Source organism: Rhinoderma darwinii, chromosome 5 (genome assembly GCF_050947455.1).
Source record: "Rhinoderma darwinii isolate aRhiDar2 chromosome 5, aRhiDar2.hap1, whole genome shotgun sequence".
NCBI classification, from domain to species: Eukaryota; Metazoa; Chordata; class Amphibia; order Anura; family Rhinodermatidae; genus Rhinoderma; species Rhinoderma darwinii.
Genome location: NC_134691.1, coordinates 40,804,148 through 40,820,440, shown reverse-complemented (window position 1 = coordinate 40,820,440; position 16,293 = coordinate 40,804,148). Strand labels below are relative to the sequence as shown.

Sequence of the window (16,293 nt, the reverse complement as noted above, 5' to 3'; positions counted from 1 at the left end):
ACATCAGCTGATGCCATGCCTGGGGACTCCAGCACTTCTGCAGATGTTACGGTCACTGACCATATATGGACAGTGATGTCGGCAGCAGTACACTGCCCGAGGACACCAGACCTGCTCCCGACGTCATTGTCCATATATGGTCAGTGGCCTCGGGTTTCCTATCGCTGGAGTTCCCAAGCAGAGCATCAACCACTACCAGTAATTTGAGCGCACCATATAGAGGATGAGCTGGAATGTATATTTTTCAGTTGATGTTCTTATGTCGAGATAGTGACGTAGCTGTTGTCCGGAGCGGCTCATCACTCCTCACCCCATAGACATAACATGCATGTTATTGGCAGAATAGGTCCTAATAGCTGTTGGCCAGTAATTGTTCAGCTATCTGGGGTGTATGGCTTAGTGTCATATTAAAAAGACAATAAAGTTATAGAACAGTTTAAAGAATTGAACAAGAGATGTTCTACTTTACGTAAGACTTACTAAATGTCACCAATAATTATATAATAAATTGTGGAATACGACTTATCATGTTGTTATTTTTGAATTGCAGCAATTTATATTCTACTATTATGGTAAATTGAAAAACATTAGTATGTAATTATAGACTGAGATTAGTTGTGTGTACTTGGAGTTTTCCCTTTAGGAAAAATTTCCTACACCAAGCATTCAACCGTGTTATCTTAGTCGGTTCTAAGCGTCTTACCTTCTTCCTTGTATATTTGCAGGGTGTTACACAGATTGACAATGATCTGAAAGCAAGAGCTTCCGCCTACAACAACCTGAAAGGGAATCTTCAAAATCTTGAAAGAAAAAATGCGTAAGATTCCACATTCCACTGTATGCCCTTAGACAATTGTCTCTCTAGTGCCACCTATAGGTGGATATCCTGTAAGCCAATATCTGACTCTTTAACCCCTTTAATGCATTATCAGGTACAGGTACGTGATCAGGGTCATAGGGAAGTATGGAGTGCGCTCAAGGGCTGAGCACGCTGCGTGTGTCAGCTGTGTTCTACAGCTGACCCTTGACACCCGTGGCTAACGGTCGGGAACAGTCCTTGTCCGTTTAACCCCACAAATGCTGCGGTCAATCACGACCGCAGCATCTAAAGCGTTGAAAAGAGGGAGACAACTTATCGGGGGGTGCCGGTGGTTGTCAAGGCAGCCCAGGGGCCTAATGAAGGCCCCCAGATCTGCCTTTTGTCTGCCTATGTTAAGCCATGTCTATGGCACGGCTTAACAGAAGCCTGTGAAAATGACAATATACTGCAATACTTTAAAATATGTAAAAAAAATTGATTAAAGTTATTAGTAGTGAAAAAAAAATATTAAAAGTTCAAAAACTCCTCCTTTTCCCTTTTTTCCTCTAAAGTAATGTCAAAAATTAAAAAAAATAAACAAAATTGGTGTCGCTGCGTCCGTAAAAGTCGGAATTATTACAATATACCATTATTTAACTGGCACGGTGAACAAAAATGTAAACCGCCAAAATTGCTGTTTTTTTGGCACCTTAGCTCGCAAAATGTTTTTTATTAAAAAGTGATCAAAAAGTTGTATGTACAAAAAAAAATGGTACCAATAAAAACTACAGCTCGTCCCACCAAAAATAAGCCCAAACACCGCTCAATCCACGGAAAATAAAAACATTATGGCTCCCAGAATGTGGTGACACAAAACAATTTTTTTTTTTACTAAATAAATTTTTTCTAAAGTGATAAAATATAAAAAAAACATATAAATTTGGTATCACCCTAATCGTATTGAGCCACAGAATAAAGTTAAGTTGTTGTTTTTACCGAAAAACAATGTAGGAATCGTGCTTTTTTTCCAATTTTAGTTTGCAAATAATTTTTTCCCAGTTTCCCAGTACATTATATACTTTAAATGTTGCCATTAAAAACTACAACTCCTCCCGCAAACAATAAGCCCTCACACCACTCCATTGACCGAAAAATAAGAAGTTATGGCTCTTGGAACGTGAGAAGTGATAAACAAAAAAATTAAAACTGGTTCGGTCCTTAAGGGGTTAAAGAGAGTTGAAACACTGTTAGGAGTTATTGCTCCTCATGAGTAGGGTTCTCATTGGCTGTATGAGATGCCATGAGTAATGCCTCACAAATGGTACTGATTCTCCTTGCGGAACAGCACAGAGCTCTCACAGAGCTGGCTCCACACGGCCACACCCCCTCCCTGCTCCTCTCTGCATCACAGCCCTGGTGCAGCCTGGGAGTTGTAGGAAAGAAGCCCCAACGTGCTACAGCGTAGGCACGCACATGGGGCTGAATCCCCTGCTGTGAAGAAGGCAAAGGGACACATCCAAAATGGCGGATGAACTGGGGAATCAGCGATGGGGCAGAGGGTGGCACAGTAGTGCTGATGTCTGTTCAGCATGTCTTTCATATCACTGGTAAGCTAGTGAGTGTAAGTGGCCCAAAAAAAATATAACCCGGTCTGCTTCTTTAAATGATTGTTCGCTGTTAAATTATACCCCACGATTGTTTATGGTTGAAATAATCCATTTTCATCAACTTTGGCCTAATGTGTTTGGCCACCTTTAGGACTGGAGGTGAGAATTGCCCTAAAGACTCCCTAGTGGCTGCATCTCTGAAAGAATTGGTACCTTTCGGAGGCATATCCTTAGACCCTAATACAAATTTTTCCCCCCGTCCCCATAAGATTCCATACATTCGATATGGGCCGGTTGTGGTCATTGTGCTTCTATGAGGCTGATGAATAGGAAGCCGGTTCCTGTCACTCAATTGTTTACATACAGCCCCATACAGCCATCTGTGGTTTTCTACATGATGAATACAGGTTGAGTTCCAGCTATCCACCTATCATGTGAGTTTCTAGATCCATTGGAAAATTGGATGTTTTAGGAAGTGAGTCACTTGGTCGCCGGTTAATTCAGACGAATCCTTAACTTCTCCTTTTAATTGCTCCAATAATAAAGCTATGTAAAATCCCAAGTATGACATCTTAAAGAGACTCTGTCACCACATTATAAGTGCCCTGTCTCCTATATAAGGAGATCGGCGCTGTAATATAGGTGACAGTAATGCTTTTTATTTTTAAAAAACGATCTATTTTCACAACGTTAGGAGCGATTTTGGTTTATTCTAATGAGCTTTCTTAATGCCCAAGTGGGCGTACTTTTACTTTCGACCAAGTGGGCGTTGTACAGAGGAGTGCATGACGCTGACCAATCGGCATCATGCACTCCTCTCCATTCATTTACACTGCACTAGCGATATAGATATATCACTATGTGCAGCTACATACACAAGCCCTAACATTACTACAGTGTCCTGATAATGAATACACATGACCATCCAGCCTGGACGTCATGTGTACTCAGAATCCTGACACTTCTGAATCTTTTTTTGTGAGATTCCGGCAAGTGAAACCAAATCTCGTTTAGCTCCGTGATCTCGCGAGATTTGGTTTCACTTGCTGGAATCTCACAGAAAAGAGTCAGAAGTGTCAGGATTCTGAGTACACATGACGTCCAGGCTGGATGGTCATGTGTATTCATTATCAGGACACTGTAGTAATGTTAGGGCTTGTGTATGAGGCTGCACATAGCGTTATATCTATATCGCTAGTGCAGTGTAAATGAATGGAGAGGAGTGCATGATGCCGATTGGTCAGCGTCATGCACTCCTCTGTACAACGCCCACTTGGTCGAAAGTAAAAATACGCCCACTTGGGCATTAAGAAAGCTCATTAGCATAAACCAAAATCGCTCCTAACGTTGTGAAAAAAGATAGTTTTTTTAAATAAAAAGCATTACTGTCACCTACATTACAGCGCCCATCTCCTTATATAGGAGATAGGGCACTTATAATGTGGTGACAGAGTCTCTTTAATGAGATAGTGCTTGATCCCCTAATAACCGTAATCTATATAGAGTGCCATCGCAGCCATTGATAATCCCCCTGAAATCATGTTGACCATTAGAGGGGTATATGGATGTTAAACAGTGTGTACCCCTCAGCTGAATGGCCGAAAAGGATCATGTGACTGGTTCAATGGCACCGTTTGGTGTAAAGCAGCTGTGGGCCCAGGTTTAACATATTGTGCCCACTCTCTTAGCCCCTTAACCCCTTCCCGCTCCTTGACGTACTATTACGTCATGGCAGCTCTATCGTTCGCGCTCCATGCCGTAATAGTACGTCTTGCAGTTAGAACAGCGGTGCGCGCGCCCGGCGCGTTCATGCGCTGTGATAGCTGCTGTTTCTGACAGCAGGCTATCACGGCATAATGGGACGGGACCATTTACTATGGTCCCGCCTCGCCGATCGCCGCTATTGGCTAGTCAGTGAGTAACTAGCCAATAGCAGCGATCGGTCTCATTCAGCACAGCAGTGCTCGAGCCCGGCGTTCCTGAGCTGTGATAGCTGCTGTTTCTGACAGCATGCTATCACAGCATAATGGGCCGGGACCATTTACTATGGTCCCGCCTCGCCGATCGCCGCTATTGGCTAGTCAGTGAGTAACTAGCCAATAGCAGCGATCATTCTCGTCACTTCCTCTCTCTGACCTCACATCCTGCTGCAACCGCCCTGAACGCCCTGTTGGAGTTAGCGAGGCGTTGAGATCGGTTGTGAGCAGAGAGTCAGAGAGAAAAGAAGTGAAAAAAAGTGAAAAAAAGTTTCTAAAACAACGTTTTTTTTGCTTCCCACCACCCCATCCACTACCCACTCCTGTTCCCTTCCTCTTTGAGTTCTACCCACGTTTTTTGGTCAGTGATCTCCTATCACTGACCACTTTTCAGTCTTCAGGACCACATTTCTTGGTCCCTGGGGATTTTTTTTTAATTTTTTTCTATATAAAACATAAAACAAAAAAAAAAATATAAAAAGAAAAAAAAGAAACAAAAAAAAATAGTTAGTTTAGCCAATTTTGAAAATTTAACTGGTTAGTTTAGTATTAGCCCCTTCCCGCTCCTTGACGTACTATTACGTCATGGCAGCTCTATCGTTCGCGCTCCATGCCGTAATAGTACGTCTTGCAGTTAGAACAGCGGTGCGCGCGCCCGGCGCGTTCATGCGCTGTGATAGCTGCTGTTTCTGACAGCAGGCTATCACGGCATAATGGGACGGGACCATTTACTATGGTCCCGCCTCGCCGATCGCCGCTATTGGCTAGTCAGTGAGTAACTAGCCAATAGCAGCGATCGGTCTCATTCAGCACAGCAGTGCTCGAGCCCGGCGTTCCTGAGCTGTGATAGCTGCTGTTTCTGACAGCATGCTATCACAGCATAATGGGCCGGGACCATTTACTATGGTCCCGCCTCGCCGATCGCCGCTATTGGCTAGTCAGTGAGTAACTAGCCAATAGCAGCGATCATTCTCGTCACTTCCTCTCTCTGACCTCACATCCTGCTGCAACCGCCCTGAACGCCCTGTTGGAGTTAGCGAGGCTTTGAGATCGGTTGTGAGCAGAGAGTCAGAGAGAAAAGAAGTGAAAAAAAGTGAAAAAAAGTTTCTAAAACAACGTTTTTTTTGCTTCCCACCACCCCATCCACTACCCACTCCTGTTCCCTTCCTCTTTGAGTTCTACCCACGTTTTTTGGTCAGTGATCTCCTATCACTGACCACTTTTCAGTCTTCAGGACCACATTTCTTGGTCCCTGGGGATTTTTTTTTCATTTTTTTCTATATAAAACATAAAACAAAAAAAAAAATATAAAAAGAAAAAAAAGAAACAAAAAAAAATAGTTAGTTTAGCCAATTTTGAAAATTTAACTGGTTAGTTTAGTATTAGGGTTAGTTAGTGTCAGGGAACCGTCAAAAAGCGTAGTTAGGTATAGTGTCAGGGAATTTAGCGTCAGGAATCGGTCACCGTAGATAGGCTTAGCGTTAGGGATCCATCACCGTAGTTAGGTTTAGCGTCAGGGAAGCTCGGAATAATTAGATAGGTTTAGTGTCAGGCACCCGTCACCGTAGTTAGGTTTAGTGTCAGGGAAGCTTGAAATAATCTAGATAGGTTTAGTGTCAGGGAATCGTCGCCGTAGTTAGGTTTAGCGTTAGGGAAGTCCACATAAAATTTAGTTAGGTTTAGTGTTAGGAACCCTCGCCCTAGTTAGCTTTAGTGTCAGGGAAGTCCACTTGCTCTCTAAAAACAAAACACACATTTGTGCTAGTTGTGCTATCCTATTGCTCCCAGTTAGGGATTTATTTTTTTGCAGTATATAAATTTTGTCTTCGCACAACAAGCATGTCCCAACGGACATTTACTGCTGAAGAGGCGTATGCATTTCTGGCCTCCGACACAGACTCGTCGGATGGCGATACACTATTTTATTTGTCTACCTCCTCATCCAGCGATGAAGAGGAGGGACCCCCTAGGAGACGCCCCAGGACCACCACCATAGTAGAAATCCCTGAGAGAAGTGACCCCACAACAAGTGATACCCCTGAGCGAAGTGACCCCATTTGGACGCCCACACCAGACCATTATGAACCCCAAATCCCTGAGTACACGGGCAGCCCAGGCATCAAATTTAACACGGCAGGGTTCAGTGAGATGGACTTTTTCAAGTTCTTCTTCACTGATAACTTTATAGAGCTAATGGTCACCCAGACTAATTTATATGCCCAACAGTATATCACCAAGAACCCCAACTCATTTTATGCCCAATCCCAGAGGTGGACTCCTGTAAACGCAGCAGAGTTGGGCAAGTTCTGGGGACTGCTCTTGAACATGGGGCTTCTAAAAAAGCCATCCATTAGGACCTACTGGAGCACGGACATCCTATACCACACCCCGATGTACCGTATGGCCATGTCCAGGATGCGTTATGAGGCAATACTTCGCTTCCTACATTATGCCGATAATGAGCAGTGCCCACCCCGAGATGACCCCAGTTTTGACCGTTTATATAAACTGAGACCCCTATTAGACCATTTCAGTGCCCGGTTTGCCCAAGCATACACCCCCGAGAAGTGTATTTCCATTGATGAGTCCCTGGTACATTTTAAAGGGAGGCTTCAATTCCGCCAATACCTGCCAAGTAAGAGGGCAAGGTATGGCGTGAAGTTGTATAAGCTGTGCGAGAGTGCATCAGGGTATACATATAAATTCAGGATATATGAAGGGAAGGACAGCAGTATTCAGCCCCCAGAATGCCCCCCCTTACTGGGAATTAACGCAAAAATTGTGTGGGATTTGGTGCACCCACTGCTGGACCAGGGTTACCACCTCTACCTGGATAATTTTTATACCAGCGTCCCGCTCTTCAAGTGCCTCGCTTCCAGAAGGACTGCGGCATGCGGCACTGCTAGAAAAAATCTTAGAGGCCTCCCTAAAACACTGCTTGGGCAAACACTCAGAAGGGGTGAGAGCAGGGCACATTCTAGTAGCAACATATTGTGTGTCAAGTACAAGGACAAGAGAGATGTCCTTGTATTGACAACAATACATGGCCACACCAGTACCCATGTACCTGTACGAGGTACCAGTACAGAGACCCCCAAACCAGATTGCATCCTGGACTACAATAGGTACATGGGAGGGGTGGACTTGTCAGATCAAGTCCTGAAGCCCTACAGCGCTACGCGGAAATCGAGGGTGTGGTATAAGAAGCTGGCCGTGCACATCATACAGATGGCATTGTACAATGCGTACGTGCTACGTCGATGTGCAGGCCAGAGGGGAACTTTCCTGGAATTTCAAGAGGTGGTTATAAAGAACCTAATTTTTGGCGACCAGGAAGGAGGGGCACCCAGTACTTCTGGAAGCGAGGCCACACGCATCGTACCAGGGCAACACTTTCCAGGAGAAGTTCCCCAAACTGGCAAGAAGGGAAAAAGTCAAAAGAGGTGCAAAGTGTGCTATAAGAGGGGGATAAGGAAGGACACAACATACCAATGCGACACGTGTCCCGAAAAACCAGGGCTCTGTATGAAAGATTGTTTTAAAATTTACCATACATCCCTTGATTTTTAATTTACCCTGATGCACTCCGCACAGCTTATCCCCCTCATCTTTCCCTTTTGAGCCCTGCCATGTGCCCAAGCAGCAAATAACAGCCACATGTAGGGTATTGCCGTACCCGGGAGAACCCACATTACAATTTATGGGGTGTATGTCTCCGGTGGCACATGCTGGGCACAATATATCGGACACTGAAATGGCATATATGTATAGGAAATTGCAAATCTCACTTTGCACCATCTACTGCGCATTACCTTTTACACAATAACTGTTGGGTCAAAATGCTCACTACACTCTAGATGAATGTCTTAAGGGGTGTAGTTTTTAAAATGGGTTCACTTCTCGGGGGTTTCAACTGTACTGGTACCTCAGGGGTTCTGCCTACATGACTTAGCACCAGAAAAGCTCCAGTAGGCTAAATGGTGGTCCTTCCCTTCTGAGCCCTGTCGTGTGCCCAGGCAGCTAATAACAGCCACATGTAGGGTATTGCCGTACCCGGGAGAACCCACATTACAATTTATGGGGTGTATGTCTCCAGTGGCACATGCTGGGCACAATATATCAGACACTGAAATGGCATATATGCATAGGAAATTGCAAATCTCACTTTGCACCATCTGCTGCGCATTACCTTTTACACAATAACTGTGGGGTCAAAATGCTCACTACACCACTAGATGAATGTCTTAAGGGGTGTAGTTTTTAAAATGGGGTCACTTCTCGGGGGTTTCAACTGTACTGGTACCTCAGGGGTTCTGCCTACATGACTTAGCACCAGAAAAGCTCCAGTAGGCTAAATGGTGGTCCTTCCCTTCTGAGCCCTGTCGTGTGCCCAGTCAGCTAATAACAGCCACATGTAGGGTATTGCCGTACCCGGGAGAACCCACATTACAATTTATGGGGTGTATGTCTCCAGTGGCACATGCTGGGCACAATATATCAGACACTGAAATGGCATATATGCATAGGAAATTGCAAATCTCACTTTGCACCATCTGCTGCGCATTACCTTTTACACAATAACTGTGGGGTCAAAATGCTCACTACACCACTAGATGAATGTCTTAAGGGGTGTAGTTTTTAAAATGGGGTCACTTCTCGGGGGTTTCAACTGTACTGGTACCTCAGGGGTTCTGCCTACATGACTTAGCACCAGAAAAGCTCCAGTAGGCTAAATGGTGGTCCTTCCCTTCTGAGCCCTGTCGTGTGCCCAGTCAGCTAATAACAGCCACATGTAGGGTATTGCCGTACCCGGGAGAACCCACATTACAATTTATGGGGTGTATGTCTCCAGTGGCACATGCTGGGCACAATATATCAGACACTGAAATGGCATATATGCATAGGAAATTGCAAATCTCACTTTGCACCATCTGCTGCGCATTACCTTTTACACAATAACTGTGGGGTCAAAATGCTCACTACACCACTAGATGAATGTCTTAAGGGGTGTAGTTTTTAAAATGGGGTCACTTCTCGGGGGTTTTAACTGTACTGGTACCTCAGGGGCTTCTGCCTACATGACTTAGCACAAGAAAAGCTCCAGTAGGCCAAATGGTGGTCCTTTCCTTCTGAGTCCTGCCATGGGCCCAAACATCAGTTTATCACCACAAATGGGGTATTGCCGCACTCAGGACAAATTGGGCAACAAAATGGGGTGTTTTATCCCTTGTGAAAATAAGAAATTTTGAACAAAAATTACATCTTAATGGAAAAAATATCATTTTTTTAATTTCACAGCCCAATTCAAATAGGTGCTGTGAAAAAACGGTGTGGTCAAAATGATAACAACAACCATAAATGAATTCCTTGAGGGGTCTAGTTTCCAAAATGGGGTCACTTCTGGTGGGTTTCCATTGCTTTGATACCTCTGGGGCTCTGCAAATGCAACATGGCACCCGAAAACCAATCCAGCAAAATCTGGACTCCAACAAACACATAGCGCTCCTTTCCTTCTGAGTCCTCCCATGGGCCCAAACGGCAGTTTATCACCACAAATGGGGTATTGCCGCACTAAGGACAAATTGGGCAACAAAATGGGGTGTTTTATTCCTTGTGAAAATAAGAAATTTTGAACAAAAATTACATCTTAATGGAAAAAATATCATTTTTTTAATTTCACAGCCCAATTCAAATAGGTGCTGTGAAAAAACGGTGTGGTCAAAATGATAACAACAACCATAAATGAATTCCTTGAGGGGTCTAGTTTCCAAAATGGGGTCACTTCTGGTGGGTTTCCATTGCTTTCATACCTCAACACCTCTTCAAACCTGGCATGCTGCCTAAAATATATTCTAATAAAAAAGAGGCCTCAAAATGCACTAGGTGCTCCTTTGTTTCTGAGGCTTGTGTTTTATTCCACGAGCGCACTAGAGCCACATGTGGGACATTTCTAAAAACTGCAGAATCTGGACAATACATATTTAGTAGTGTTTCTCTGGTAAAATCTTCTGTGTTACAGAAAAAAATGGAATAATATTGAAATTCAGCAAGAAAAATGAAATTTGCAAATTTCACCTCCACATTGCTTTAATTCCTGTGAAATGCCTGAAGGGTTAAAAAACTTTCTAAATGCTGTTTTGAATACTTTGAGGGGTCTAGTTTTTAAAATGGGGTGTTTTATGGGGGTTTCTAATACATAGGCCCCTCAAAGCCACTTCAGAACTCAAGAGGTACCTTAAAAAAAAGGCTTTTGAAATTTTCTTAAAAATATGAGAAATTGCTGTTTATGTTCTAAGCCTTGTAACGTCCAAGAAAAATAAAAGAATGTTAAAAAAACGATGCCAATCTAAAGTAGACATATGGGAAATGTGAACTAGTAACTATTTTGGGTGGTATAACCGTCTGTTTTACAAGCAGATGCATTTAAATTCTGAAAAATGCAATTTTTTCAAAATTTTCTCTAAATTTTGCAATTTTTCACCAATAAACACTGAATATATCGACCAAATTTTACCACGAACATGAAGCCCAAAGTGTCACGAGAAAACAATCTCAGAATCGCTTGGATAGGTTTAAGCATTCCGACGTTATTACCACATAAAGTGAAATATGTCAGATTTGAAAAATGGGCTCTGAGCCTTAAGGCCCAAACTAGGCTGCGTCCTTAAGGGGTTAAAGGGATATTCCAGCCTAAAGCATTTTTCACTTATGCACTACACAAAGCGTTTTTATGGACTGCGATTTCGGGTTGTAGTCCGCGATAAATGGTCCAGGTGTAGCCCTAGACTTTTGATGCCTTGCCTGATACAGGTGCCGAGCGTGTCACATTACAGTTATCAGACCGGTGTCTTGTAATAAGCCGTGCCCCCGCATCACATGACCAGGACAATTATTTATTTTTTCCCCTGGAAGTAAATAATGAACGTTCCTATTAAATGACAGCATGCAGAGATCTTGAAAACCGTGAGGAATCGATACAGAAAGTATATTGTGAAATTATAAAACATTCCGTTATACAAAGAATAACCTTTTATTTGCTGTGACACTTAATACAAATAAAATTTTATATAATTGACTTGATCTTTTTGGCGTCCTGTACATAAATTTCTGTTTTGTGCTGTAATTGTGTTTAACCTCAGGAAATTTTGAACAAGATTCAATTTGATTTTTATGTGATCTTGTTTTCCCTACAGAGGAAGCTTAATAACCAGAAGTGTAGCTGAAATTGTGAAGAAAGACGACTTTGTCCTGGACTCTGAATACCTGATCACTCTACTAGTTGTTGTTCCAAAGTAAGCAGTGTTCTTATAATCTGTGCAGCAAAAAGATGCTTCATTCTGTTGTGTATTCACTGGGTGTAAGACGTGTAAGGAGAAGACCATCATCCAAACATTAACCTATAATCTACTTTCAATGGTTTCCTTTATTTGGCACAACGGTGGCAAATGTTACATGGATATGTGAATTGTTTTCGATGCTTACCTCGAGTCATTAGTCCCTCTTCCAAGTTCTGTAGGCAGTAGCGCTGCCAAAATAATGGTTGGGATATAAAGGGCAATGTTAGAGATCACATGGGCTCAAAACAACCACCACTCACTTCAAAGATCTGAAAATCGAGAAGGTCTTTTCCAAATGTGTTGGTAAATGAAGTCTGAAGGTGACTGCGGACTCCCACCATGCATGGAGTCATCTTGCGGCGATCCAGCTGGTAGGGTCTTCAGGACAATGCTCCCTTGGAAAAAAAAGTAGCCAAATAGCTCTCCGTCAGAAGCAAGAAAACTCTCTCTAGGTAAATCAATGTCCTCTTTCGCAATCTTTTTTTCCCTCATGGAGCTTTGCCTTTAAAGTGTAACTAAACTTTTAAAAAACTTTTAACCTGTCATAGTGACATGTCAGAAGTTTTGATCGGTGGGGGTCCGAGCACTGAGACCCCGACCGATCGCTAGAATGAAGCGGCAGAAGCGCTTGGGTTTGCATTGTGCCGCTTCTTGGATTGCAGGGCGCCTCTTGGATTTCAGGGTACCTCTTGGATTGCAGGGCGCCTCTTGGATTTCAGGGTACCTCTTGGATTGCAGGGCGCCTCTTGGATTTCAGGGTACCTCTTGGATTGCAGGGCACTTTAGTTCTCATTTGTGTATGGCGCCCAGAGGAATAAAAGCACATTTTACGGTTCACAACGGGCTGACTTGAGCACCATAGGTATGTTTGAAAAACTATTATCCTTCCCTATATAGCAGTATTTTTTGATAGGCGAAATGTGATGACAGACTCAGTTTAATTTCTCCTGTGGAAGCGCTGCAAGGGAATTGAGCACCACCTGTTGGATTACCCCCAGATGACAGCTGATTGCTGGATTACCCCCAGATGACAGCTGATTGCTGGATTACCCCCAGATGACAGCTGATTGCTGGATTACCCCCAGATGACAGCTGATTGCTGGATTACCCCCAGATGACAGCTGATTGCTGGATTACCCCCAGATGACAGCTGATTGCTGGATTACCCCCAGATGACAGCTGATTGCTGGATTACCCCCAGATGGCAGCTGATTGCTGGATTACCCCTAGATGACAGCTGATTGCTGGATTACCCCCAGATGACATCTGATTGCTGGATTACCCCCAGATGACATCTGATTGCTGGATTACCCCTAGATGACAGCTGATTGCTGGATTACCCCTAGATGACAGCTGATTGCTGGATTACCCCTAGATGACAGCTGATTGCTGGATTACCCCTAGATGACAGCTGATTGCTGGATTACCCCCAGATGACATCTGATTGCTGGATAACCCCTAGATGACAGCTGATTGCCGGATTACCCCTAGATGACAGCTGATTGCTGGATTACCCCCAGATGACATCTGATTGCTGGATTACCCCCAGATGACAGCTGATTGCTGGATTACCCCTAGATGACAGCTGATTGCTGGATTACCCCTAGATGACAGCTGATTGCTGGATTACCCCCAGATGACATCTGATTGCTGGATAACCCCCAGATGACATCTGATTGCTGGATAACCCCTAGATGACAGCTGATTGCTGGATTACCCCTAGATGACAGCTGATTGCTGGATTACCCCTAGATGACAGCTGATTGCTGGATTACCCCCAGATGACATCTGATTGCTGGATTACCCCCAGATGACATCTGATTGCTGGATAACCCCTAGATGACATCTGATTGCTGGATAACCCCTAGATGACAGCTGATTGCTGGATTACCCCCAGATGACAGCTGATTGATAGTGATCCCAGCAGTAGGACACCATGTGCCTTTTTATTGTCAGGTCACCCTTCTATAAAAAAGGGATTGTGCTAAGTGTTATAACTAGTAGTAGTCCATGTTTTCTACAACTCACAAGCTGCCTGTATATATAGGAGTTCTTATGTAAGAGTTCTACAGTCTTTATAATGATTTATTTTACTTTAATTTAAAGAAATATAACAGTTAACTCTTTCTTTAATTCTTTATATTTAAAGGGGAAGTCCAGAATATAATATGAATGAATTTGAACTTGCGCCCTAGTAAAATAAATAAATATATGTATGTATGTGTATATATATATGTGTAATGCCGAAAGAGTTTTATTACTTCACATAGCTGGGATCTGTTTTTGATGGGGTAAAAGATGAGGATCCCTGATATTTTGGGGTATATTTGAATTAACATGAATGCCTCTTTGTCTGGGGTCTGTAATGTCAGACAGGAGCTTCTATTTGGACGCAATCTAGCCCTAGCAGTTGTAGGGAGCTGGTGACATCTCTGCTCCCTATTGTTGGTTCCCTGGCAAATTAAAGATTGGGTAGGATGGAACTCGAAAGAGGCAGTGGGAGTGCAGATCTCAGACGTCTCCGTTTTTAAGTGTCTTTTAGGCTCTGTTCACAGAGTTTTTTGCAGGCAGAAAAATCTGCCTCAAAATTCTATCAGGAATATTGAGGCAGATTTTGACCTGCCTGCAAATTCTTGCTGCGGTTTTCGCAGCGTATTTCGCTTGCGGCCATTGAGCACCGCAGGCAAAAAACGCAGCAGAAAACGCTTTCTTTGCCTCCCATTGATTTCAATGGTAGGTCAGAAGCGGAACTGCAGCAAGAAGGAGCATGCCGCTTTTTTTACGGTGAGTGGCTAAAAACTGCCGCGGAAAAATCGCCTCCGCCTCCCATTGAAATTATTGGGAGGCATTTTTTTGCAGCTGATTCCGACGCGGTTTCTGCATCAAAATCCGCATTAAAAAAATTCTGTGTGAACTGGGCCTTAGGGAAGGAGAGTACAGTAACATTTTTGCAGCGCTCTTTTTGCTGTCGCAAACACTCCATTAAAGTTAGTGGGGTCTGTCAGGATCCAATTGGATTTGTCAGATAACCGATCAATCACGGCAGTCATGGCTCCATTATAAGTAGAAGCCATGATGCTGGTGAGAACAGAGACTTATGCCAATTGTTATTAGTGTTTAGTGCAGTGAAGTCTGTTTCTGGGAAGATTTGTTTCAAGCGCTAGACTGCATTCTAAAAAGATGAGAAAACAAATTAGGAAGTTCTTCTGATTGAAAAAAAACCAAAACAGGTATTGTGTTATCCCGAAGACTCTACCCTACGGCTCTGTTCACATCTGAGCTCAGATTTTAATTATTCTGTTCTGGATCAGAATAAAGAAAGTGCCGAATCCGCCGAATAACGGACACCAACAGCGCTTGATGGAACCCATTGACTTCATTTTTTTTTTTCCATCTCATAATCCAGAATATTTGATAATCTGGCACCTTTCTTGTTCCATTGATGATGCTTTAACCCCCTAATGACCAAGCAATTTTTTATACTTTTCCATCGTCCCATTCCGAGAGCTATAACTTTTTTATTTTTCCGTCTACGTAGCCGTATAAGGACTTGTTTTTTGCGGGACAAATTTTATTTTTTAATAGCACCATTTTGGGGTACATATCATTTATTGATTAACTTTTTAGGGAGGTAATGGGAAAAAAAAACCTGCAATTTCGCCATTCTTTTTCGCATTTTAAAACTACGCCATTTGCCCTGTGGTATAAATAACATAATAAGATTGTGGCAATACCAAATTGATGTCGTTTTTTTATGTTTTACTACTTTCACACACTAAAAACAATTTTTTTTTTTAAAGTTATTTGTTATTGTGTCGTCATATTTTAAGAGCCATAACTTTTTAATTTTTCTGCTGACGCTGCTGTATAAGGGCTTATTTTTTGCTTGTAGTTTTTATTGGTACCATTTTGGAGTACATGCAACGTTTTGATCGCTTTTTATCAAAAAAATTTAAGGCAGAATGAACAGAAAACAGCAATTCTGGCATTGGTTTTTATTTTATTTTTTAAGGAGTTCACCGTGCGTGTTAAATAATGTAATAATGTTATAGTTGGGGTCGTTACCGACGTGGCAATACCAAATATGTATAGCTTTTTTACTATTTTTTTTTGTTTTCATAATAAAACATTTTGCATGGGGAAAAAGTGGGGTTTTCATTTTTATTTTTTTACTTGGGATTTTTATTTATTTATTATAAACTTTATTAAACTTTTAATTTTAGTCCCACTAGGGGACATTACTATGTGATTATTTGATCCCTTTTATAATACGCTGCAATACTTCTAAGCGGGTGTGCCAATGGTTTTTATGGCAGCCGGGGGCCTAGCAAAGTTCCCCAGGTCTGGCTTTAGTGAATGCCTGCAAGGCCATGCCAGAAGCCTAACAGGTGTCTGTCCGTTTTACACTGACAGGCACCTGTTAGCCTGCTAGGCCATGTCAGAGGCCTATCACTAAAGGCAGACCTGGGGGCCTTGGTTAGGCCCTCGGGTGCCATAAAAACCACAGGCACATCCGTGATCGCATCGCTGGTGTGACGTTGAGGTGAGAGAGGGAACCCCCTCCCTCTCAAACC

General features: G+C 42.9%; 1 protein-coding gene across 1 annotated transcript in view; it reads left to right on the top strand.

Annotated features, from left to right (window-relative positions):
- The window catches only part of ATP6V1C1 (ATPase H+ transporting V1 subunit C1), a 62,322-nt gene that overhangs the window by 28,614 nt on the left and 17,415 nt on the right, over window positions 1-16,293 (top strand). Inside the window, exons 6-7 of the mRNA XM_075827997.1 lie at window positions 726-817; window positions 11,576-11,674. Of these exons, the coding sequence (XP_075684112.1) occupies window positions 726-817; window positions 11,576-11,674 (191 nt within the window). The remainder of the gene's footprint in view (window positions 1-725; window positions 818-11,575; window positions 11,675-16,293) is intronic.